At 40.3% G+C, this 25,490-nt stretch overlaps 1 protein-coding gene across 2 annotated transcripts in view; it reads right to left on the reverse strand.

The window, feature by feature from the left end:
- Positions 1–25,490, reverse strand: part of LOC126321023 (obscurin) — a 790,459-nt gene that overhangs the window by 172,271 nt on the left and 592,698 nt on the right. For both annotated transcript variants that reach the window (XM_049994141.1, XM_049994140.1), the window contains one exon: positions 13,710–13,885. In XM_049994141.1, coding sequence (XP_049850098.1) covers positions 13,710–13,885 — 176 coding nt within the window. The remainder of the gene's footprint in view (positions 1–13,709; positions 13,886–25,490) is intronic.

Here is a 25,490-nt window from a genome sequence, read left to right on the forward strand (position 1 = left end):
GAACTGACACCATGAATCCTGGAGGGCTGTCCATAAATCTGTAAGAATGTGAAGGGATGGAGATATCTTCTGAACCACACAATGAAAAGCATCCTAGATATGCTCAATAATGTCTGGGAAGTTTGGTGGCCAGCAGAACAGTTTAAAATCAGGAGAGGACTCCTGGAGTCACTCTGTAGCAATTCTGGATGTATGGAGTGTCGCATTGTTCTGCTGGAATTGCCAAGTCCATCAGAATGTGCAATGGACATGAATGGATGAAGGTGATCAGACAGGATGCCAACGTATGTGTCACCTGTCGGAGTTGTATCCAGACATATCAGGGGTCCTATACCACCTATACCACTCCAACAGCACACACCCTACACTATTGCAGAGCCTCCACCACCTCGAACAGTCATCTGCTGACATCCAGGGTCCATAGATTCATGAGGTTGCTTCCATACCCGTACATGTCCATCCACTCAATACAATTTGAAACAAGACTTGTCTGACCAGGCAACATGTTTCCAGTCATCAACAGTCCAATGTCGGTGTTGACGAGCCCGGCAAGGCATAAAGCTTTGTGTCATGCAATCATCAAGGGTACACGAGTGGACCTTCGGCTCCAAAAGCCCATATAAATTATGTTTTGTTGAATGGTTTGCACATTGAGACCAGCATTGAAATCCACAGCAATTTGCAGAAGGGTTGCACTTCTATCACACTGAACAATTTTCTTCAGCCATCGCTGGCTCTGTTCTTACAGTATCTTTCTCTGGCCACAGCGATGTCAGAGATTTGATGGTTTACTGAATTCCTGACATTCACAGTACACTCATGAAATGGTTGTATGGGGAAATGCCCATTTCATCACTACCTCGGAAATGCTGTGTCTCATTGCTTGTGCACAGACTATAACAACACATTTAAACTAATTTAAATCTTGATAACCTGCCACTGTAGCAGCAGTACCTGACCTAACAACTGTGCCAGACACTTGTTGTCTTATATAGGCACTGCTGAAATTTATTGTCAAGAACAGAGACATCTTGCAGACACAATTCAGGAATGAAGACCAGGAACACTTTGTGAAGTGACGCTACCTGATGATAATGTTTGCCGACAACCTGCTAGACTTACAGAAAACACTATACAGCAGTTGTGTTGGGATGTTATTCTGTACCCAGTTTATTCATCTGCTTTTGTACACTCAGATTTTCACACTTTCCAGTCTTTTTCAAACAACTTTCAAGGAACTTCGTTTCTGGATGAAAACTCACTCCAAAAAATAGGTCAACAAGTTCTTTCCCTCAAAACCACATTATTTCTATGGTTGTAAAATTGAAAGGTTACCCCAGCACTGGCAAACTGTTGTAGATACTGAAGGAGAATATATTATTGTTGACTACAGTTTCTGTTATGTGTATCTCTTGCATCCATTAAATCTATGGAAAAATGCTATGTACTTATGCACCAACCTAATTCATGGGGTTTCAATTCACTATAGAATCGGGTGTGAGTAAGTTACTGGTAATAATATAAGTGATGAAAACTCCTGTCTTATTGTACACATGTAATACGTAAACAGAGTTGACATGGGAGTAGTATCCTCTTAAAAGGATTGATGCATTGAATACATTAAAATGCACTGATACCCTCATTGGTAAACTTCTACAGCCATTTGAGTTAAATAAAGATTTCCAATAAATGGTATGATCATACATTCAGAGCAGCGTTAACAGTTGGACAATGCACTGTATTGTACAGCCAGCACATATGTACTGATCAAACCATTCTGGCACCAGACGAGTGTTACACACTGAACAGTTAAAAAGTTGTGTCCCATAATTGGCATGTACCTCCTAGCTGACAGCAACAACATCAGTAAAGAAGAGATCAGAAACTGAAATATAGTGAACTGAGTGCTGAGGTTATCTGAGGTCATCCTTGTCATAACTTTGACCTTGGGAACAGAATCCCATAACCACAAGTATTATCTGCCACAGCAACACTAGGAGAATAGTAGTATCTGGAACAGCTCAGAGTTACTAAAAAGAATTAATGAAATCGTCTCATGCACAGGACAAAAGCTGCAGTAGAACACAACTGAATTCAACAAATCAGAGTAATAATAATAATAATAATAATAATAATAATAATAATAATAATAAGGATGAATTAATATTAACAACAATAATCTGCATAGGTATCAAGAAAGATAAAAGCTCCAGTCAAGATAAGAAGTTATGGAACCAAGGATAAATGATGATAAGGTGTTTTACAGGGAAATTCGACAGCAAAATCATCATCTGTAGCTGCAACATTCATAAACCCATGAGACTCTGCATATTTAAACATGTTGAACTACTCGTAATTTTCATTGAGTCATCAATAGACACACACAAAAGGAGAACCTGCTAGCTTTAGGACATATCCTTTGACAAACTGGAGCACGTGTTCACACATGCGCCCCCTCCCCTCCCCCAAACGCGCAAGTGCACGTGCACACACACACATAGATGTGCCTATACCGCTACATTGTGCCTTTAAAACAACAATGATAACTGAAAGGTGCACAGTAGTATAGTGGTGCCAACACATGAGTGACAATTATCTTGTAGGTAAATAACATGTCCATATACACTCCTGGAAATTGAAATAAGAACACCGTGAATTCATTGTCCCAGGAAGGGGAACCTTATTGACACATTCCTGGGGTCAGATACATCACATGATCACACTGACAGAACCACAGGCACATAGACACAAGCAACAGAGCATGCACAATGTCGGCACTAGTACAGTGTATATCCACCTTTCGCAGCAATGCAGGCTGCTATTCTCCCATGGAGACGATCGTAGAGATGCTGGATGTAGTCCTGTGGAACGGCTTGCCATGCCATTTCCACCTGGCGCCTCAGTTGGACCAGCGTTCGTGCTGGACGTGCAGACTGCGTGAGACAACGCTTCATCCAGTGCCAAACATGCTCAATGGGGGACAGATCCGGAGATCTTGCTGGCCAGGGTAGTTGACTTACACCTTCTAGAGCACGTTGGGTGGCACGGGATACATGCGGACGTGCATTGTCCTGTTGGAACAGCAAGTTCCCTTGCTGGTCTAGGAATGGTAGAACGATGGGTTCGATGACGGTTTGGATGTACCGTGCACTATTCAGTGTCCCCTCGACGATCACCAGAGGTGTACAGCCAGTGTAGGAGATCGCTCCCCACACCATGATGCCAGGTGTTGGCCCTGTGTGCCTCGGTCATATGCAGTCCTGATTGTGGCGCTCACCTGCACGGCACCAAACACGCATACGACCATCATTGGCACCAAGGCAGAAGTGACTCTCATCGCTGAAGATGACACGTCTCCATTCGTCCCTCCATTCACGCCTGTCGCGACACCACTGGAGGCGGGCTGCACGATGTTGGGGCGTGAGCGGAAGACGGCCTAACGGTGTGCGGGACAGTAGCCCAGCTTCATGGAGACGGTTGCGAATGGTCCTCGCCGATACCCCAGGAGCAACAGTGTCCCTAATTTGCTGGGAAGTGGCGGTGCGGTCCCCTACGGCACTGCGTAGGATCCTACGGTCTCGGCGCGCATCCGTGCGTCGCTGCGGTCCGGTCCCAGGTCGACGGGCACGTGCACCTTCCGCCGACCACTGGCGACAACATCGATGTACTGTGGAGACCTCACGCCCCGCGTGTTGAGCAATTCGGCGGTACGTCCACCCGGCCTCCCGCATGCCCACTATACGCCCTCGCTCAAAGTCCGTCAACTGCACATACGGTTCACGTCCACGCTGTTGCGGCATGCTACCAGTGTTAAAGACTGCGATGGAGCTCCGTATGCCACGGCAAACTGGCTGACACTGACGGCGGCGGTGCACAAATGCTACGCAGCTAGCGCCATTCGACGGCCAACACCGCGGTTCCTGGTGTGTCCGCTGTGCCGTGCGTGTGATCATTGCTTGTACAGCCCTCTCGCAGTGTCCGGAGCAAGTATGGTGGGTCTGACACACCGGTGTCAATGTGTTCTTTTTTCCATTTCCAGGAGTGTATGATAGTTACTCAGACATGTCAACAAAGCCTAATTTTCTGAAATAAGTTTTACATGAGAACACCTATGTTGTATAAAGCACTCTGCATTTATTGTAGATCTGTGACTGAACTGGAAACAGTCTTACAAACAATATTTGAATGAGGACAAACATATGTTTGTCTAGTGCTAGGAGATGAATCCTGTTGATCGTACACAGTCTTACAAAGATCTAAAAATATGCCTGTGACACACCCACCTTTGTGAGGAGAATCAAGTACAGCTTTTGTTAATTCTACTGAACTAACTGAACTGACTAAATATTTCTACCACCTTGGAAACCATGCTGTGATCAGCTAAAAATTTGTTTTTATTCAAGTAATTCATTAATCTGTCTTTCATGGCCAATTCATTTAGTTTTGAGAATGGTTACAGCAGAGAAAATGACGTAATTTTCTGTCTTCTATATTACCTTGCTTTAGAAGGGGTACAACTCTTACCTGTTTCAAATACTCTGGAAATTTCTCTGACTTGAAGGATTCATTTTATTATGTTTGTTAAAGAAGCTTGTATACTATCTATGCATTGCTTCAGTATACACACTGGTACTTTATCTAAGCATTGTGACGTTTCATTTTTTTTTAATTTTCGTACAGTTTCACTGACTTTATGCTCTGTGGTTGATAGTAACACTGTTGTATTTAGTGCATAATAATTTACAGGTGTTGTATTTGTTTTTGGGAACTTTTGTTGTTGTAACTTATCTGCAGTACTTGAAACTGCTCACTCACAAAATTTGCTAGGTGGTGTGGATGATTTACTACTTTATCCCCCTTCCCATATGAGTATGTTATTATGCCTTTGTTTCTCTCCGCCCATTTTTATTTTTATGACATCTCTGACTGCTTTACTTTTATTCTCTGCATTGTTTATTAAATTTTCACTAAATGATTTTTTACAGCAATTAGGACCTTCCTATAAATCTTTTTGTACCTATGACAGAAATTAAGAACTCTGGCTCAATATGACTCTCTTTTATGGAACTGCAGTACTTGAAGGTACAGGAGGAATTCTTAATACCTTCTGTCATCCACTTGTGTTGGCGAGACATTGCTTCTGATATGAATACTTTTGGAAAAGTCTTTCAAAAGTTCAGTTTAAAGAATGTTAAGAATCTGAGATACTTAATGGTTCAGAAGGACTTATTGTCTGCTGTTATCCACATCTTTTGTGTGACATTGATACTGATGTGGTACTTACGGAAACATATTTTCAAAGCTCAATATTAACAAGGCAGAGAATTTAGAAAATTTCAAATTTACATCCACACACTTCATCCCAGCTGTGGTTTGGTAGCTCTTTTGAAAATTCTTCCATTTTGATTTCTGATAAATGTCTTTTATAGTCCTGCAGATTAGGGAAGTTTTCCATATGCAATTTTACTGTTATTATTTTCCAGAAATGATCTGACAGTCCAAGATCTTTCACAGTTACATCACACTTTTCGCTGTCTACAGATGTGGTCACATGGTCAATTACTGATGCAATAATTGTAGTAACACTTGTTGCACTATTGAGTATGCCAAACCTCTGAAGGATACTTACGAGTGTGCTATTATTTCATTTGTGATATTTATGTTTATGTCCATGTCTCCACACAAAATTATGTTGGTTTTTGTACTTGACACCTTATCTAGAACTTCTGTTAATTTATTGAAAAATGTGTCAACATTACCACTGGGAGACTGATACACACACAAACAGATTAATTTCTTAGTGATATCATGCCCTGTTAACTCAACAGTTAGTATTTCATAGCGTTTGTCTTCAGTTACTGAACTAAGGTCATGTCCTGATTTGAACTGCATTCCTTTTTCCTTTTCTGATATAAATGCATTTTCTCCCATCCTTTGAAGTAGTATGACAGTAAGAGTGTGCTGTTTCATATAGTGATAATACTACATGTTGTATTTCTATGTCTATACCCCAATGCTCAGTGACACAAACTACTGAGCAGTTCAAAGATTAGAGCTCAACTTTAAGTTGCTGTATTTTATTTTTTATTGATTGCATATTTTGATGACAGATTGCTAAGTCTTTCAAATGTCTCATGACACTTTTCTGATGGTTTCTTTTTCTATATGACATGTAGTGTATGTGTAACTTGGTATGTTAGAATTTATCTTATGGGTGATTGTTTCAGAAATTTTTAAACATCTGAAGATATCCTTTAGACAGGGGATCCCATTGTCTGGGTTTGTTCTATAAAAACCTACTTCTCCCACCCATGCCAACAGGTACTTGAACATGCCTGGCCCTAGATCCATCCCTGATACTTTCATGAATCAACTGTACCAATCCTCCTTTTCAGTCCTGTTTAGGTTTAAGCCTTGCCTAGAGAGACTCCACCTACTGACAGTCCCAACAGGTGGCACAGCAACATGTGCAAAGCCAGTTGCCATTAGTTCCATCTCTAACCCCATATCAGTCCACCTCACAATTCTATTAAGATGTGGCTGATCATGACTCTGAAACAGCTCATGAAAGTGCACAATGGTGCCATGAGTCAGGGAAGCTATCTTGTCCAGGTCACCTCCTATGTCATATGTCCCACCCCAATTCAAGCTGTCTCCTGCCCCACCCACTATATTACATGGTCCTGTTTTGAAAAATACACTACCGTAAGTCCTCTAACACTTGACTTAGTCCGGCATTTAACTTGAAAATACTGTTGACCTGGTACGCTGTACTTAAGCTTTCCTGTAATGGGAACCTACACCTCGCTCATGGCTACTACCTAGGAGAAGCACCTTCTTCTTCCAAATACTCTGCACATTCCTTGGCTTCCTGATCTCACTTGAAATGTGCTCCTCATTTCCTGTTCCTAGTCCTATGTGAGGCTTTTCTCCACTTAACCACTTAACTCTGGCAGTGGTATATACTTACTTTTAGTGTTGATAATAAAAATATCAGATCATGTTCTCTTTCTCCTTATCTTCCTATCAACTCCCAGGTTCCAACTTCCTCCTCCCTCTATCTCACTTGATCCTGATTAACTCCTTACTTGTTTCCTCCAGCTGCCCTGAATGACACCCCCCTTCCCCTGCCACCTCTCCCCCAGTGAAAATATTTCCTGCAAGACTGGCAACAAATCCCACTACACACTATCCTATAACAGCTCTCACATATCTCAATCATAGCTTTGAACTGAATAATAAGTTTAACATTACAGAATGTATCAAGTTTGTCAGAAATACAAGATTAGCCTAAGGTAAAAAAAATGACATAAAAGTGTTCTGTGCTGTTGCTGTTGTTTTGGTGCTGAATCAGAGTTACAGTGACAGAATAATGGATTGGTAGTCATTTTGTTTTCGGCAAATTTGTGTTACCAATATTGTCTGTTTACGTTTCTAACCATTTATAACTTGGAAAATTTAGACCTAGATCACAGCTATCTGACTAGTAAGCAATAAGAATCAGCTGCCTTCTTTCAATGAAATTTATGCTATTAAGGAAACTTAAACAAATTTTCAATGTTCATATCATGCAAAATTTCAAGCAAGAGTTTTATTTTGAGAAAAATCACAATACGAATGTTACACATTCAGTTGTGTAACAAGAACAGACACTACAGCAAGTATACAAAACAAAATAAACTTAAATTTAGCGCTATTTACTCTTAAATAAGTACTTTGTATGGAAGAAATATACCTGTGTACCTCACTTGGTGGCTATTTTGTATTGTGGAAAAGTTTTTGAGTCAGGAGTGGTATCAAAGCTAATTTCATGTTGCAATCTACTCACAGGATGACAGCTGCCTACCACCTACAGAAGGATGGCCTCACACAATGCTTTAATAAGACACTGGCAGCTATTCTCTCAATGTACACACATATCGAACAGAGAGACTGGGATGTAATACTGCCTGTTGTGACATTTTCATCCAACAGAGGGATGCAAGACTTATATACTTCACTCTCTTCTTCCAGTTCCATGGTCAAGGGGTTGAAATGAAAATGAATACACTACTGGTTTTTCAGACAGATGATACTCAGGATGACTTTGAAACACGTAATTACCAGAATCAAAGTAGCAAGACACCTGGCTCATATATGGATCCTGGAGCCCAAGAGCAAGACTGAGAGCACTATAGCACCAAGTGCCAGCCAGTGAGATACATTATGGGAGACTTGGTATGGATTTTTGCACCTGTGCAAAAACTGGGACTAATGGAAAAGTTACTAAAGTGCTCTGTGGGCCATATTGTACCCTTCAACATTTGTTGGACATCACTTAAGAAGTTAAGCATTCATCCATGTTCTTCCTATGAAGCCCTATTACAGATCTGAGGTGCAGATCGAAGATGTGGGCTGCTCAATTAACAAAACCGAAGACCAGTTCAATGACTGTGAATCTTTGATAAGAGAGGTCATCTTCACTGCAAACAATAGTGAAGAGGATGTGACAATATGATCAGACTGCGAAGATCCACTAGCACTGTCGTACAAATGACCACTGACAAGATCTAGATCCAGGATGCTGCAAGCAACTCCAATGAGAACTTATGAAAGAGCAGATCACTGTTTTCCAGAAGAAGGAGCAATTCCATGAGCTGTGGTGCATGCAGTATGGCAAACGGGTTAGTATCACTGGCTGGTGTGCTGTGTTTTGACAGTTCAGACCTGACCACCATCAATAATTTGTTAATTAGTATTTATAATTTCTGGAAGTTTCTTGAAATTTCTTATGTTTGAGATATTTTTGTACTCTAGAATACTTGATGTATGTATAAATAGCAGTACTCTCCATCCAGGAATCCAGTTCTGTTCTGGCTGTATGTTAGTCTTGGTAATAAACTTGCTTTCAGTGTTAAGTGTTTTTAAATTTATTTAAATGTGACTACAGCATTGTAAGAAGACAGAATAGTTAAGATATTTACATTATATCTCGGAAACTATGTTCACATTTCCATTATTATAACATATCTTTTGTTTCTTGGTGGTTTATCCAGATGTTCTTGTAAAACAGAAGAATTCATCTCTGTCATTATTTGGGGATATACTCAATGTTGAAAATATAATTCCTGTATAAGTACTTTTAAGTCTGCTTGTTGTGGCAAACTGTTCCATGCAACGTAAACATCATTTCAGCAGAAATACCATGACAACTTCCCCTTTCACACATTACATCAATTTTTATCCGATTACGTAATTTCTTATTTTGTATGTTTATTTTATGGTTATTTTCAACATTGCGATATTTTACATTGATTCTCTTATTTTAAAATGTTAAGAATATACAATACATTTTATAATCCTGTTTCCTGACACAGAGGTTGAAACAATAAATAAACAGATAAATGTGTCCCCTGGGAAAAATGCCAATGAAAGCCATGAACCTGTGTTCAATTTCTGGTTTGGTACAGATTTAATCAAATCTTTGGAGTGGAAAGTAAAAGGAAGATAGGGTTTAATGACAATGAGTTCATTATCATAAGCTCAGATTTTTGCAAGGATGGGGAAGGAAATTGGCCATGTTGTTTCAAAGGACTCTTCCTGCATTTGCCTGGAAAAATATGAAAAACCGAAACCAGTATGATTGGATGTGAATATGAATATAAATTCAGAGTGTTCAGCATTGATGTTTGCAGTGCTGACAACAATGATCAAAGGTTCTAAGCACAGTATACGGAGTATGTGACCGACATCCAACATCAAACAGAAACATGCATGTGATGCTGGTATGACACTGTTATAACATTTTGCACTATGACACGAACATTAATATTCCACATATTTACTCTGTTTTCACATATGTGCTTATTAGTAACAGCAATTGAGCTGAATTGTTGCTACTACTGATGCAATTTGAAATTTGTCAAATGAGGATAAGTTATTTATCATAAGTTAATATTGTGCCAAAAAGTTCTCAGTCCAGTTATCATACTAATATGAGCAACTTTATGTGCTGATTTATATTGAGACATGGTGTAATAAAGAGCTAAAACCATAAGGCTAACTTATGTGACCACATGGCCACAGATTTAAGAGACAAAAGGTAGACCAATTCTGCAGTGTGGGATTGTGTACCCGGCAATCTGTTGAACATATACACATTTTCAATAATTTTTACTGCAGGTAAAAATAACACGAGTCTGAACCTCCAGGTTATAGTGGTATCCAAACCCCTGTGCTTCTTTTAAAGCAGTCAGAATAGGGAAATGTAGTACTGGTGCCTATGGCACCGAGAAGGAATATATACCATTAACATTTTAGTTTCCCTATGACTGAAGGAAGACTAAAGATGTGAAAACACATAGAGAGTAAAAAAGGAGTAATTTGCTGAACACTGTAACTCCAAAGTTGATGTTTTCAGGACAAATAAAGATGGTGTTTAAAAATGCTGCTGCAGCATAACTGATAAAAACAGATGCACACTAATATGATAAAGTGTAGTGCAAACCTAAGAGTAACTGGCTCTCCCTTCCTTTCTTATGACAAAAAATAGTGACACATGTAAACTCTGACCTGGGACACTTGTCACAAGCAAGCAAAATGTTCTTGCATTTATCTCTTAAATGCAAAACACTTAGTCCATTACAAATATCAAATGTGAATTATTAAGATACCATTGACCCATAGGTACAAAATAGAAGATACTTCTGAGCAGGATCTGTCTGTACTAGTGATATACACTGATCAGCCAGAACATTATAATCACCTACCAATACCTGGTATGTCCACCTTCAGCATGGTTAACAGTGGCGATGCGTCATGGCATGGAAGCAGTGAGGCCTTGTTAGTTTGCTAGAGGAAGTTGCCACAACATCTGCACACACAGGACACCTTAATTCCCATAAATGCCAGGGAGTAGGGCAATGAGCTCTGATGCCACATTCAACCGCATCTCAGATGTGTTCGATCGGGTTCAGACCTCTGATTTGGGGGGGGGGGGGGGGGGGGGGGGGGGCAGCACATCAATCGTTGGAACTCACCAACGTGTTCCTCCTCAAACCACTCCATCACACTCCTGAGCTTGTGACATGGCAGATTATCTTGCTGAAAAATATCACTGCTGTTGGGAAACATGATCCTCACGAAGGGGTGTACATGGTCTGCAACCAATGTATGATACTCCTTAGCTGTCATGGTGCCATGGAAGCCCACGTAAATGGTCCCCACAGCATAATGGAGCTGCTGCTGGCCTGTCACTGTACTTCAGTGCCATCCATGAGTTTCTCCACAAGTGCAGTAGACCATTTTAATGAAAATTTATTATCCTTTATTTTTGACAATACTTGATTTTAACAGCCAAGTAACTACATACTTTGTGAATGTTGGATGTATGGAAAGCAGATGTAAGTCTTAAGTCTGTAAATAGTGGAAGTTTAATTTTAAATCTTGTTCATAATCTGACTGTTCTTAACTGAGGATCACTGAAATGAATAATTTACTTTAATTTTTGTCAATACTTGGTTGTAATAGTCAAGAAACTAGCAAATATCTGAATGATGGACTTAATGAAAGCAGATGTAAGTACCAAACCTGTAAATATTAGAAGTTTAAATTTAATTCATGTACATAATTTTACTGTTTATTGACTGAGGATCATTAAAATTAATGAAACTCAAGTTTTGCTAATTACATTTTTGTAATGTGTTTATCTGATATGTTCCACACCCAGGAGGATTCCCTCTTTTATGGGTCTATGGAATGAATAATTAATCTAATCTAATGGTCACAGGCCCATTTCAGTCATAGTTGCTGTTGTTGTGGTGTTAACATTGGTACATGCATGGGTCATCAGCTATGGAGGCCACCATTATGAGTGTTTAATGCACTGTGTGTTCAGACAAGTACTCTGCCAAACATTAAAGACTGACGTTAGTTCCACCACAGTTTCCCACCTGTCTTGTTTTACCAATCTGCCCAGCTTATGACATCTGACATCTGTAATGACGGATAGCCAGCCCACGATGTCTGGATATGGTTTCACTTTGGTTTCACCAAGTGTTGAAGATACTCCTCAAACACCTGACAAGTCATGCAGTTTCCAAAATGCTCATGCCAGGCCTTGGGGCCATCACAATCTGCCCTCAGTCACACTCAGATCGATACCTTCCCCATTCTACATATGGAAAGTATGCTCACTGATACCACATGCACCATGTGTGTATCTCATTAGGAATTATTCCTCACCAAGTGACACTGCTATCACCTGCACACATTTATATTGATAGCAGGTCAGTGGTCATAATGTTCTGACTAAGCAGTGAATTCACATTCAGAAACTGAAGAGCACTTACAGGCAATGCTTATGCCACACCCTGACCACATGAGTGTTGAGGTCAATGCACGTTAGTGAAAACAGTTCTTTTCCTGCAGAGCGGAATGCTCACTCCACATATATCCTTATGTATGGTACTAATTATTGTGTTTAAGTAATTCACTATGTAAATACTGAATGAGTAATAGTTGCAAATGAAACAAATAAGTGTTAGTATGATGTTTTGTCAAGAAGTTGTACTAGAGAAGTGTTGAGAGACAAGATAAGAGCAGAGTATTTAAAGGATTGTAACTACAACTGATTATTAAGCAGAGAGGTGCATTAGTACTTAAATATTTATTTTCTGAAGTATTACTATTAAGTGATAGAAGATATTAAATACATGGTCTTTTAGTAAAGCATCTTTGGCTGAATAGTAAACTGATTTCCTTCTCAGACTTAATCCTACAAGACAGTTCCGTGAACAGTGCTCAGTACTGAACCATGTGTTACAACTAACCACATTTGTTTAATGGAGCTAGACAAATCAGTGAAACACCTATATTTTAAAATAGTATTGCAAATCAACTACATAATGTAAATAAAATAGAAAGAAACTTCCACATGGGAAAAATATATTAAAAACAAAGATTCCAAGACTTACCAAGCGGGAAAGCGCCGGTAGATAGGCACAATAATAAAACACACAAACACACACACCACAGAATTTCAAGCTTTCGCAACCTGCGGCTGCTTGTGCCTATCTACCAGCACTTTCCCGCTTGGTACATAATGTAAATAGTTACTCCCATTATTAAAAATGTTGTTGTGACATATTTCAACAGTGGGTGAGAGCAGTAACTATTTTTTCATGTTGCAAGGAAGCTGTAACCTAGCTTCTCTTATTTTATCTGCTAAATTATCATAATTAAATGAACTATATCATATGGAAGAAAATAAGATCACAGACACAAGCTAAGTTTAAGATAATACATAGGACAGATAAATTTATAATGCATATGTCCTATAACAGTCCCTCTATTCCTTGTTCTTACTGATTAATTGCTAAATTCAATTTAGGGAAAGTAAGTATTATTGTACTGGACATATGTAGTCGCCAGCCACTGTGGCTGAGCAGTTCTAGGCACTTCAGTCCAGAACTGCGCTGCTGCTATGGTCGCAGGTTAGAATCCTGCCTTGGGCTTTGATGTGTGTGATGTCCTTAGGTTCGTTAGGTTTAAGTAAATCTACATCTATGGGACTGATGACCTCAGATGTTAAGTCCCATAGTGCTTAGAGCTATTTGAACCAATATGTAGTAATTACTAAATCAAAGTGTGTAAAGAGTTATTTAAATTCAAAATTCACATAGTTACTTTATACAGCAACCATTCTGTGTATAATTTATAATGATACTCACCACTGGACGGTTGGAATTGGACTACCATCAAGTTTGCACTTCAAGTCTAGAATGTCTCCCTCATCCACTTCAGCAGCTCTATCAAGAGGACGAGCAAATGATGGTGGTAGCTGAGTCATTGAAAGTTTGGAGCTGCTTTCTGCTTCTCCAACAAGGTTTGCAGCTTTTACTTTGTACTGAAAAATTAAGTATATGCTTTATATACAGAACAACATAACAGAAAACAATGTTTGAAACTGAACAGTTCTTTACATAACAATGAAATGTTTTAAAATTAGTGAGATGCACAGGCATGTGCATTTGGGAGTCTGTGCGGTTGTGTGTGTATATGTCAACTAAAGAAAGAACAAGAGCTCAAAAGCCAGTATAAATAGTGTTCTGTTGCATGTTTCTAATGCCACAGTCAGCTAGCAATTAGCGGTTACCGTTCCATTACTTCACATACTATTCCATCCAAGAATTCCACTGTTGTTAAACCATAGAGTAAGATACTCAAAAATAAACATTTCTTGTTAAAATTGGCGTAAGTATGTATTTGATTACATACTAAATCAATACTAAACAAATAAGACTACTCAAATTACTAAATATCTTTTTATTATGGTAGTGTAGCAACAAAGATATCAGTTACTGTCGGCAGCTGTGTTTATGCGAACTGTCAAAGAGATCATGCTCTGGCTGCCAGAGGTGCTGGATTTTGGTTTGTTCACTGTGAGTAGTATGAAGTTTCAAGAATGTTACAGAGGACAATAATTTTTTGGTGATTATAGACTGATTTTTCAAGCTCTTCTCTAGCACTAACCAGTCTCAAGTATTAGCAAGTATCTTTTCTGTGTTTATTAGCTGATAAATGTTATTTGTTCCTGGTACACTGGAGTTCATATTTCATACAATTGGCTCCTCCCCCAATTAACCATGGACGTTGCCGTTGGTGGGGAGGCTTGCGTGCCTCAGCGATACAGATAGCCGTTCCGTAGGTGCAACCACAACGGAGGGGTATCTGTTGAGAGTCCAGAAAAACGTGTGGTTCCTGAAGAGGGGCAGCAGCCTTTTCAGTAGTTGCAAGGGCAACAGTCTGGATGATTGACTGACCTGGCCTTCTAACAATAACCAAAACGGCCTTGCTGTGCTGGTACTGCGAAAGGCTGAAAGCAAGAGAAAACTACGACCGTAATTTTTGCCGAGGGCATGCAGCTTTACTGTATGATTAAATGATGATGGTGTCGTCTTGGGTAAAATATTCTGGAGGTAAAATAGTCCCCCATTCGGATCTCTGGGCAGGGACTACTCAAGAGGATGTCGTTATCAGGAGAAAGAAAACTGGCGTTCTATGGATCGGAGCATGGAATGTCAGATCACTCAATCGGGTAGGTAGGTTAGAAAATTTAAAAAGGGAAATGGATAGGTTAAAGTTAGATATAGTGGGAATTAGTGAAGTTCGGTGGCAGGAGGAACAAGAATTCTGGTCAGGTGACTACAAGGTTATAAACACAAAATCAAATACGGGAAACGCAGGAGTAGGTTTAATAATGAATAGGAAAATAGGAATGCGGGTAAGCTACTACAAACAGCATAGTGAACACATTATTGTGGCCAAGATAGATACGAAGCCCACACCTACTACAGTAATACAAGTTTATATGCCAACTAGCTCTGCAGATGACGAAGAAATTGAAGAAATGTATGATGAAATATAAGAAATTATTCAGATAGTGAAGGGTGACGAAAATTTAATAGTCATGGGTGACTGGAATTCGGTTGTAGGAAAAGGGAGAGAAGGAAACATAGTAGGTGAATATGGGTTGGGGGAGAGAAATGAAGGAGGAAGCCGCCTGGTACAATTTTGCACAGAGCACAACTTAATCATAGCTAACACTTGGTTTAAGAATCATGAAAGAAGGTTGTATACATGGAAGAACCCTGGAGATACTAAAAGGTATCAGATAGATTATATAATGGTAGACAGAGATTTAGGAACCAGGTTTTAAATAGTAAGACATTTCCAGGGGCAGATGTGGACTCTGACCACAATCTATTGGTTATGACCTGTAGATTAAAACTGAAGAAACTGCAAAAAGGTGGGAATTTAAGAAGATGGGACCTGGATAAACTGAAAGAACCAGAGGTTGTACAGTGTTTCAGGGAGAGCATAAGGGAACAATTGACAGGAATGGGGGAAATAAATACAGTAGAAGAAGAATGGGTAGCTTTGAGGAATGAAGTAGTGAAGGCAGCGGAGGATAAGGTAGGTAAAAAGATGAGGGCTAGTAGAAATCAGTGGGTAACAGAAGAAATATTAAATTTAATTGATGAAAGGAGAAAATATAAAAATGCAGTAAATGAAGCAGGCAAAAAGGAATACAAACGTCTCAAAAACGAGATCGACAGGAAGTGCAAAATGGCTAAGCAGGGATGGCTAGAGGACAAATGTAAGGATGTAGAGGCTTATCTCACTAGGGGTAAGATAGATACTGCCTACAGGAAAATTAAAGAGAGCTTTGGAGAAAAGAGAACCACTTGTATGAACATCAAGAGCTCAGATGGAAACCCAGTTCTAAGCAAAGAAGGGAAAGCAGAAAGGTGGAAGGAGTATATAGAGGGTCTATACAAGAGCGATGTACTTGAGGACAATACTATGGAAATAGAGGAGGATGTGGATGAGGATGACATGGGAGATGCGATACTGCGTGAAGAGTTTGATAGGGCATTGAAAGACCTGAGTCGAAACAAGGCCCCTGGAGTAGACAACATTCCATTGGAACTACTGACGGCCTTGGGAGAGCCAGTCCTGACAAAATTCTACCGTCTGGTGAGCAAGGTGTATGAAACAGGCTAAATACCCTCGGACTTCAAGAAGAACATCATAATTCTAATCCCAAAGAAAGCAAGTGTTGACAAATGTGAAAATTACCGAACAATCAGTCTAATAAGCCACAGCTGCAAAATACTAACACGAATTCTTTACAGACGAATGGAAAAACAAGTAGAAGCCAACCTCGGGGAAGATCAGTTTGGATTCTGTAGAAATACTGGAACATGTGAGGCAATACTGACCCTACGACTTATCTTAGAAGAAAGATTAAGGAAAGGCAAACCTACGTTTCTAGCATTTGTAGACTTAGAGAAAGCTTTTGACAATGTTGATTGGAATACTCTCTTTCAAATTCTAAAGGTGGCAGGGGTAAAATACAGGGAGCAAAAGGCTATTTATAATTTGTAAAGAAACCAGATGGCAGTTATAAGAGTCGTGGGACATGAAAGGGAAGCAGTTGTTGGGAAGGGAGTAAGACATGGTTGTAGCCTCTCCCCGATGTTATTCAATCTGTATATTGAGCTAGCAGTAATGGAAACAAAAGAAAAATTCAGAGTAGATATTAAAATCCAGGGAGAAGAAATAAAAACTTTGAGGTTTGCCGATGATATTGTAATTCTGTCAGAGACAGCAAAGGATTTGGAAGAGCAGTTGAACGGAATGGATAGTGTCTTGAAAGGACGGTATACGATGAACATCAACAGAAGCAAAACGAGGATAATGGAATGTAGTCAAATTAAGTTGGGTGATGCTGAGCGAAGTAGATTAGGAAATGAGACACTTAAAGTAGTAAAGGAGTTTTGCTATTTAGGAAGTAAAATAACTGATGATGGTCGAAGTAGAGAGGATATAAAATGTAGACTGGCAATGGCAAGGAAAGCGTTTCTGAAGAAGTGAAATTTGTTAACATCACATATAGATTTATGTATCAGGAAGTCATTTCTGAAAGTATTTGTATGGAGTGTAGCCATGTATGGAAGTGAAACATGGACAATAAATAGTTTGGACAAGAAGAGAATAGAAGCTTTCGAAATGTGGTGCTACAGAAGAATGCTGAAGATTAGATGGGTAGATCACATAACTAACGAGGAGGTATTGAATAGGATTGGGGAGAAGAGAAGTTGGTGGCACAACTTGACGAGAAGAAGGGATCGGTTGGTAGGACATGTTCTGAGGCATCAAGAGATCGCCAATTTAGTACTGGAGGGCAGTGTGGAGGGTAAAAATCGTAGAGGGAGACCAAGAGATGAATACACTAAGCAGATTCAGAAGGATGTAGGTTGCAGTAGGTACTGGGAGATGAAGATGCTTGCACAGGATAGAGTGGCATGGAGAGCTGCATCAAACCAGTCTCAGGACTGAAGACCACAACAACAACAACAACAATTGGCTCAGAATATCAAATGCACAGTTACAGTTGTTTGAGTTGCTAACACCTAATTGTGCTGACATTGGTGACCCAAACATGGTCTTAGCCTATGTGATCAGTCTACATAATCAGAAGAAGCAAGCCTAACTTTCAAGACTGAATTTGTAAGGGCTACTCTTTGCCTTTAAATATGTCTGCTTGTGTCTGTGTATGTGCGGATGGATATGTGTGTGTGTGTGCGAGTGTACACCTGTCCTTTTTTTCCCCTAAGGGAAGTCTTTCCGCTCCCGGGATTGGAATGACTCCTTACCCTCTCCCTTAAAACCCACATCCTTTCATTTTTCCCTCTCCTTCCCTCTTTCCTGACGAAGCAACTGCCAGTTGCGAAAGCTCGTAATTCTGTGTGTGTGTTTGTGTGTTTTGTTCATGTGCCTGTCTGCCGGCGCTTTCCCGCTTGGTAAGTCTTGGAATCTTTGTTTTTAATATATTTTTCCCATGTGGAAGTTTCTTTCTGATATATATATATATATATATATATATATATATATATATATATATATATATATATATATATATATACTTTAACCACATATTACCCTTTCCACCTTCTAATACCATGTCAACCTCACAACATCTCTACAACGACCCCATTAAATTTTATTTACATTCCCTCCGCAAACATGCCTTCACCCTAGCAAGTGTCTGTGTATGTGCGGATGGATATGTGTGTGTGTGTGTGCGAGTGTACACCTGTCCTTTTTTCCCCCTAAGGGAAGTCTTTCCGCTCCCGGGATTGGAATGACTCCTTACCCTCTCCCTTAAAACCCACATCCTTTCATTTTTCCCTCTCCTTCCCTCTTTCCTGACGAAGCAACTGTCAGTTGCGAAAGCTCGTAATTCTGTGTGTGTGTTTGTGTGTTTTGTTCATGTGCCTGTCTGCCGGCGCTTTCCCGCTTGGTAAGTCTTGGAATCTTTGTTTTTAATATATATATATATATATATAGCTGTACTTTCTCTTTTCGTTTGTACAAGAAGTTCCACTTTGTATTCATCTTCCATTTTTCCGTAATCTACCATACATTTTATCCTGCCTAATTATACTCAATAATACGTAATTTACTTCCAAACCATAACCTAAAATTTTCAACGCTTTCAACATAACCGCTGCTATAAAATCCATTGTTCCAAGTTTACAAACATTTCGTGTAAACTCGTGAATACTATTTCACAGCTTCAGTTCCTTTCACCCATTACACAACCATCTCAGTTTTTTTTCCAACAACTTTCGTTTTATTTCCATTCCCGTTTTTTCCCACAAAACCGATCATTTTCTAGCAGCTTCCCACAGGTTTACACGTTATTATTTCTTCATCAAACAATTGTTAGCCTCATTATCATAACCTGCCAGTACATAACCAGTCCTTTGAATACATTTACACACATATTCTTCGAGATTTTATTCAAAAATTTTTTTCGAATTTTACTTTTTCGCAAATTATTTTTTCGAAACTTTTTTCGAAAAAATTTTTTGTCGAAATTTTCTTGAATTTCTCGAAATTTTCTTGAATTTCCCCACCCTTTAACGTGATCTGGAGACAACATAACTACCCAACCTTTGCACCCATTGTTGTTCACCAACCTAAGTTCAGCACATGATCAACATAGCTCATCTCAAACCAACACTTTTTCGACTTTTTTCACACCTTTATCTCTCCCTATATAAATCTCTCTTTACTTTCACTTTAACCTCATATTACCCTTTCCACCTACCAATACCATGTCAACCTCACAACATCCCTACAACGACCCCATTAAATTTTATTTACATTCCCTCCGCAAACATGCCTTCACCCTAGCCCGATTACGCTCCCATATTTTATTTACTCAGGCTTGTCTGACATTTGGCATTACTCCCAAAGGCCTCACACTTAAAGTTCCCATCTCTGGCTGCAATCCTTCTTTCCATCAGTCCTTATACCAGTTCCAAACAGCACAATCCATAGCCCTCACCCGCCTAATCCTTCACCTATACATCGACTCGGCCAATGAACACACCATCTCTGGCTGCAATCCTTCTTTCCATCAGTCCTTATACCAGTTCCAAACAGCACAATCCATAGCCCTCACCCGCCTAATCCTTCACCTATACATCGACTCGGCCAATGAACACACCCGTCAACTCCTATCCCAAATCAAAGTCCTCAATCTTTCCTCTCCCGCATCCACACCGGCTGTACATAGCATCCTCCTACAGGCTAACCGCAAATTAGAACAACATGCCACCCTCCACCTCAAAAAACTATCCAATCTCCTGGTTTCCCACCTCCAGAAAGGCAACTCACTCACCCTCCACAACCTTTCCAACAAACCTCAACCTCCTCTCATTGCACACAGACCCAGTCTCTCCCATCTACTCAATCTCCCACTTCCAGCTCCACTCCCCCCAACACCTCAAAATTCTAGTCAACACAATCTGGAACCACAACACCCCAATTCAGTAGTTAACCTTTCCTCCAAACCCCTCTCCCAATCCGAAACCTCTGTCCTATCCAAAGGCCTCACCTTCAGCCCCACTCCCAGGTTCAACCAAACTGCCCTTGTCAAGGATTTACTGTCCTACACTCGTAGTCTCTGCTGGAAATATCACTTTGCCACGAAGAAAAACAATCCTGATCCCACTCCTAATGATCCAACTCCCCAAGACACTATCCAAATTGAACCCTGCCTGCAACAGTTCCGTCCTCCATCACAGCGGGACCCACCTCCTCTTCCTCAAAATCACCCTCTCCAAACCTTCCAGGAATTTCTCACTTCCAGCCTTGCCTCTCAATCTTTCTTGAAAAACCTTAATCCTACTCCCAACATCACCACAGCTGAATCCCAGGCTATCCGTGATCTGAAAGCTGACCGATCCATCATCATTCTTCCGGCTGACAAGGGTTCCACGACTGTGGTACTTGATCGTCGGGAGTATGTGGCTGAGGGACTGCGTCAGCTTTCAGACAACTCTACGTACAAAGTTTGCCGAAGTAATCCCATTCCTGATGTCCAGGCGGAGCTTCAAGGAATCCTCAGAACCTTAGGCCCCCTACAAAACCTTTCACCTGACTCCATCAAACTCCTCACCCCACCGTCACCTCGCACTCCTACCTTCTACCTACTTCCTAAAATTCACAAACCCAAACATCCTGGCCGCCCCATTGTAGCTGGTTACCAAGCCCCCACAGAACGTATCTCTGCCTACGTAGATCAACACCTTCAACCCATTACATGCAGTCTCCCATCCTTCATCAAAGACACCAACCACTTTCTCGAACGCCTGGAATCCGTACCCAGTCTGTTACCCCCAGAAACCATCCTGGTAACCATTGATGCCACTTCCCTATACACAAATATCCCGCACGTCCAGGGCCTCGCTGCAATGGAGCACTTCCTTTCACGCCGATCACCTGCCACCCTACCTAAAACCTCTTTCCTCGTCACCTTAGCCAGCTTCATCCTGACCCACAACTTCTTCACTTTTGAAGGCCAGACATACCAACAATTAAAGGGAACAGCCATGGGTACCAGGATGGCCCCCTCGTATGCCAACCTATTTATGGGTCGCTTAGAGGAAGCCTTCTTGGTTACCCAAGCCTGCCAACCCAAAGTTTGGTACAGATTTATTGATGACATCTTCATGATCTGGACTCACAGTGAAGAACAACTCCAGAATTTCCTCTCCAACCTCAACTCCTTTGGTTCCATCAGATTCACCTGGTCCTACTCCAAATCCCATGCCACTTTCCTAGATGTTGACCTCCATCTGTCCAATGGCCAGCTGCACACATCCGTCCACATCAAACCCACCAACAAGCAACAGTACCTCCATTATGACAGCTGCCACCCATTCCATATCAAACGGTCCCTTCCCTACAGCCTAGGCCTTCGTGGCAAACGAATCTGCTCCAGTCCTGAATCCCTCGACCATTACACCAACAACCTGAAAACAGCTTTCGCATCCCGCAACTACCCTCCCAACCTGGTACAGAAGCAGATAACCAGAGCCACTTCCTCATCCCCTCAAACCCAGAACCTCTCACAGAAGAACCCCAAAAGTGCCCCACTTGTAACAGAATACTTCCCGGGACTGGATCAGACCTTGAATGTGGCTCTCCAGCAGGGATACGACTTCCTAAAATCCTGCCCCGAAATGAGATCCATCCTTCATGAAATCCTCCCCACTCCACCAAGAGTGTCTTTCCGCCGTCCACCTAACCTTCGTAACCTCTTGGTTCATCCCTATGAAATCCCCAAACCACCTCCCCTACCCTCTGGCTCCTACCCTTGCAACCGCCCCCGGTGTAAAACCTGTCCTATGCACCCTCCCACCACCACCTACTCCAGTCCTGTAACCCGGAAGGTGTACACAATCAAAGGGAGAGCCACATGTGAAAGCACCCACGTGATTTACCAACTGACCTGCCTGCACTGTGATGCTTTCTATGTGGGAATGACCAGCAACAAACTGTCCATTCGCATGAATGGACACAGGCAGACAGTGTTTGTTGGTAATGAGGATCACCCTGTGGCTAAACATGCCTTGATGCACGGCCAGCACATCTTAGCACAGTGTTACACCGTCCGAGTTATCTGGATACTTCCCACCAACACCAACCTATCCGAACTCCGGAGATGGGAACTCGCCCTTCAGTATATCCTCTCTTCTCGATATCCGCCAGGCCTCAACCTCCGCTAATTTCAAGTTGCCGCCGCCCATACCTCACCTGTCTTTCAACAACTTCTTTGCCTCTGTACTTCCGCCTCGACTGACATCTCTGCCCTTAACTCTTTGCCTTTAAATATGTCTGCTTGTGTCTGTGTATGTGCGGATGGATATGTGTGTGTGTGTGCGAGTGTACACCTGTCCTTTTTTTTCCCCTAAGGGAAGTCTTTCCGCTCCCGGGATTGGAATGACTCCTTACCCTCTCCCTTAAAACCCACACCCTTTCATTTTTCCCTCTCCTTCCTTCCTTCCTGACGAAGCAACTGCCAGTTGCGAAAGCTCGTAATTTTGTGTGTGTGTTTGTGTGTTTTGTTCATGTGCCTGTCTGCCGGCGCTTTCCCGCTTGGTAAGTCTTGGAATCTTTATTATATATATATATATATATATATATATATATATATATATATATATATATATATATATATTCTTAAGTGTTCATTTACGTATGAGAGCTTTCTGCACATTACAATGCAGCCAAGTCCTATGTGTGACTATGTGACAGTATTTTGCAGAATGAATCAGTACCAAATGGCCAAGTTTTCTGCATGAAGGGATGTGATGTGATCATAAGTAACGAAAGATCAAAACATTATAAAAGATAAATACAACATGGAAATTTAAGTCAGATTTTGTGTGTATGTTATGAACTACAGAAATTTATGTACTTATAGTGCTTCTTTTTCTTCATGTACACTGTACTGACTGAATAATGTGAAAGACATTTTAAGTATGAATTTGTGAATATAAATTGTGATTTAAAGGCAAGAATGCTCTATTTGAGTGCTGCACTGTGTGTGCAAAAACAGACAAAAACTGTGTAATCACAGAAATCAAGTGACTGATTCAATTATCAGTGATTTCAATTATTCAGTTAAGTATTTAGTTGAGTAATGCTTCACCTCACATGCATGTATCCTTAGAATTGTTCATTATGAAAAAGCTACAGGCACTGTGTCACGTGAGTGGAAATGAAATGTGTTTACCCACGCGGCAGACAGTATCAGATAAAAATAATGCACCTGAATGCTGCAATGCCAGGTGCACTAACCATGAAAACTAAAAGCACTGCAACCCGACAAGCCTGTGACGAATACTCATCACAATGCCTACAGACGATGTGGGATGTTAGAAATGCTGTGCCACAATAAAAAATTGATGCTTTGTGTAGGTTCTTGAAAACAATGAGTGCCTACAACCAAAATATGTTCAAAAACTGGACTGACGTATAGCTTCATATTACGTACAAGAAAATTCACATACAAGGATGAATGTGGAATGAATGCAAACTAACAAAACTTCTTTACAGCTAAACTGCCATTACTGTAACATATTGATCCTGTATTTTGTGCTATTTCATGTACTCGTGGTAATCATCATGGTAACAAAGTGAGCATGCACAACCGGACCAGCTGACCGCCTGCAGGGCAGAGCCAGATGCAACAGCTGGTTGCCGAGGGAGGCGTGTACCTGACCTTGAGCCAACGCACTGCACCGACCAACCACATGTTGAACCATGGACTTCTGTTGCAGTGTACCACACCTACATTGCCACCACCAATGCAACTAATGAAGAATTAATTATGTATTCACAAACTAAGACTGTGAGAACTTTGTACTTCTGCAAACATTATCAGCATGAACTGTTTATCAAACCTCTTTTTGGCAAAGACTTTTGAATTAATTCATGTTTCCCATATACAAAAACAATCTTTCAAACGAATGTCGTAATGTCCTTTATGTAACAAATGTCAAAATTATTTAATTGGATGGATAAAACCTTCACCCCTCTTCCTTCCCCTCCAACCCTTCTGCCTGAACAAGGAGCCACTGGTCCCAAAAGGTTGACAATAACAACTGTCTTTTATGTGTGTGTTCTGCCGCCGCTTGGTGAACAGATTGTTTATCTATCCAATTAAATAAATACATTTTTGTGAATTTCATAATCATAACACAATAATTTTGATTTTTAACTACATTCTTCGTAAGTGGAGTAATGTAATCCGTAAAGGACTTGATAACAGTCTTAAGACTCTCGGCTTGGTTTTTAGGAGTATCTGGTTTTTCCCATTGCCTTTAACTGGAATGGAGGAGTTAGTCAATATCTTTCCAGGGAATGTAAATTTGCCAGACTGTTTTCAGTAATTGTAATGTACAAGTTGGCCAAAAGTCAAGAATATAGTGTCCATAATGTCATCTGATACCTAAAAACTTTTAACACTCGATTAATGTAATCATTCTTAATCAATCATGAGCGTTCTGAGAAGGAGCTGATACATATTGTAATCATGAACTCAAACTAACATAAAGTGTCTCTTTCACAAGTGTGAACAAGGTGGTCAATTGTGACAGTGCAGACCCAGTAATAGTGTAATTACTGTCCACAAAAACGATGTGCATTTGTGGGCCAATGATCCCTGGAGGCCATTGGACTGTTTGCCCTGGGGAGAACAATATATATTCATATACAATTATGAACAGAGCAATGAATTAAATCTTTTATGATTCTTGAAAGACATTGTAAAAATGTATAGGAAAAATATTTAAAATTCAACTTAACTGTATTTACAAAGGATATTGCTTTATTATGTATATTATTCTTTGTTGTATGTTAAAAATATTAATAACTGTGAAACAGTCAAATGATTTTATGCATTTACTTATTCTGGTCTTGATCTTGGATGAGGATAGACATGAGAGACATTGTAAATGTACTTATATTACACTTTGCTTAAATACATGTGTTTATTTGCTCTTAAAATGTTTATTCATGTATATTTAGCATCCCTCTATGTTACGAAACTAATGACTTATTTTTCCAGAGTATCAGAACATGCA

Source organism: Schistocerca gregaria, chromosome 2, assembly GCF_023897955.1.
Source record: "Schistocerca gregaria isolate iqSchGreg1 chromosome 2, iqSchGreg1.2, whole genome shotgun sequence".
Lineage (NCBI taxonomy): Eukaryota > Metazoa > Arthropoda > Insecta > Orthoptera > Acrididae > Schistocerca > Schistocerca gregaria.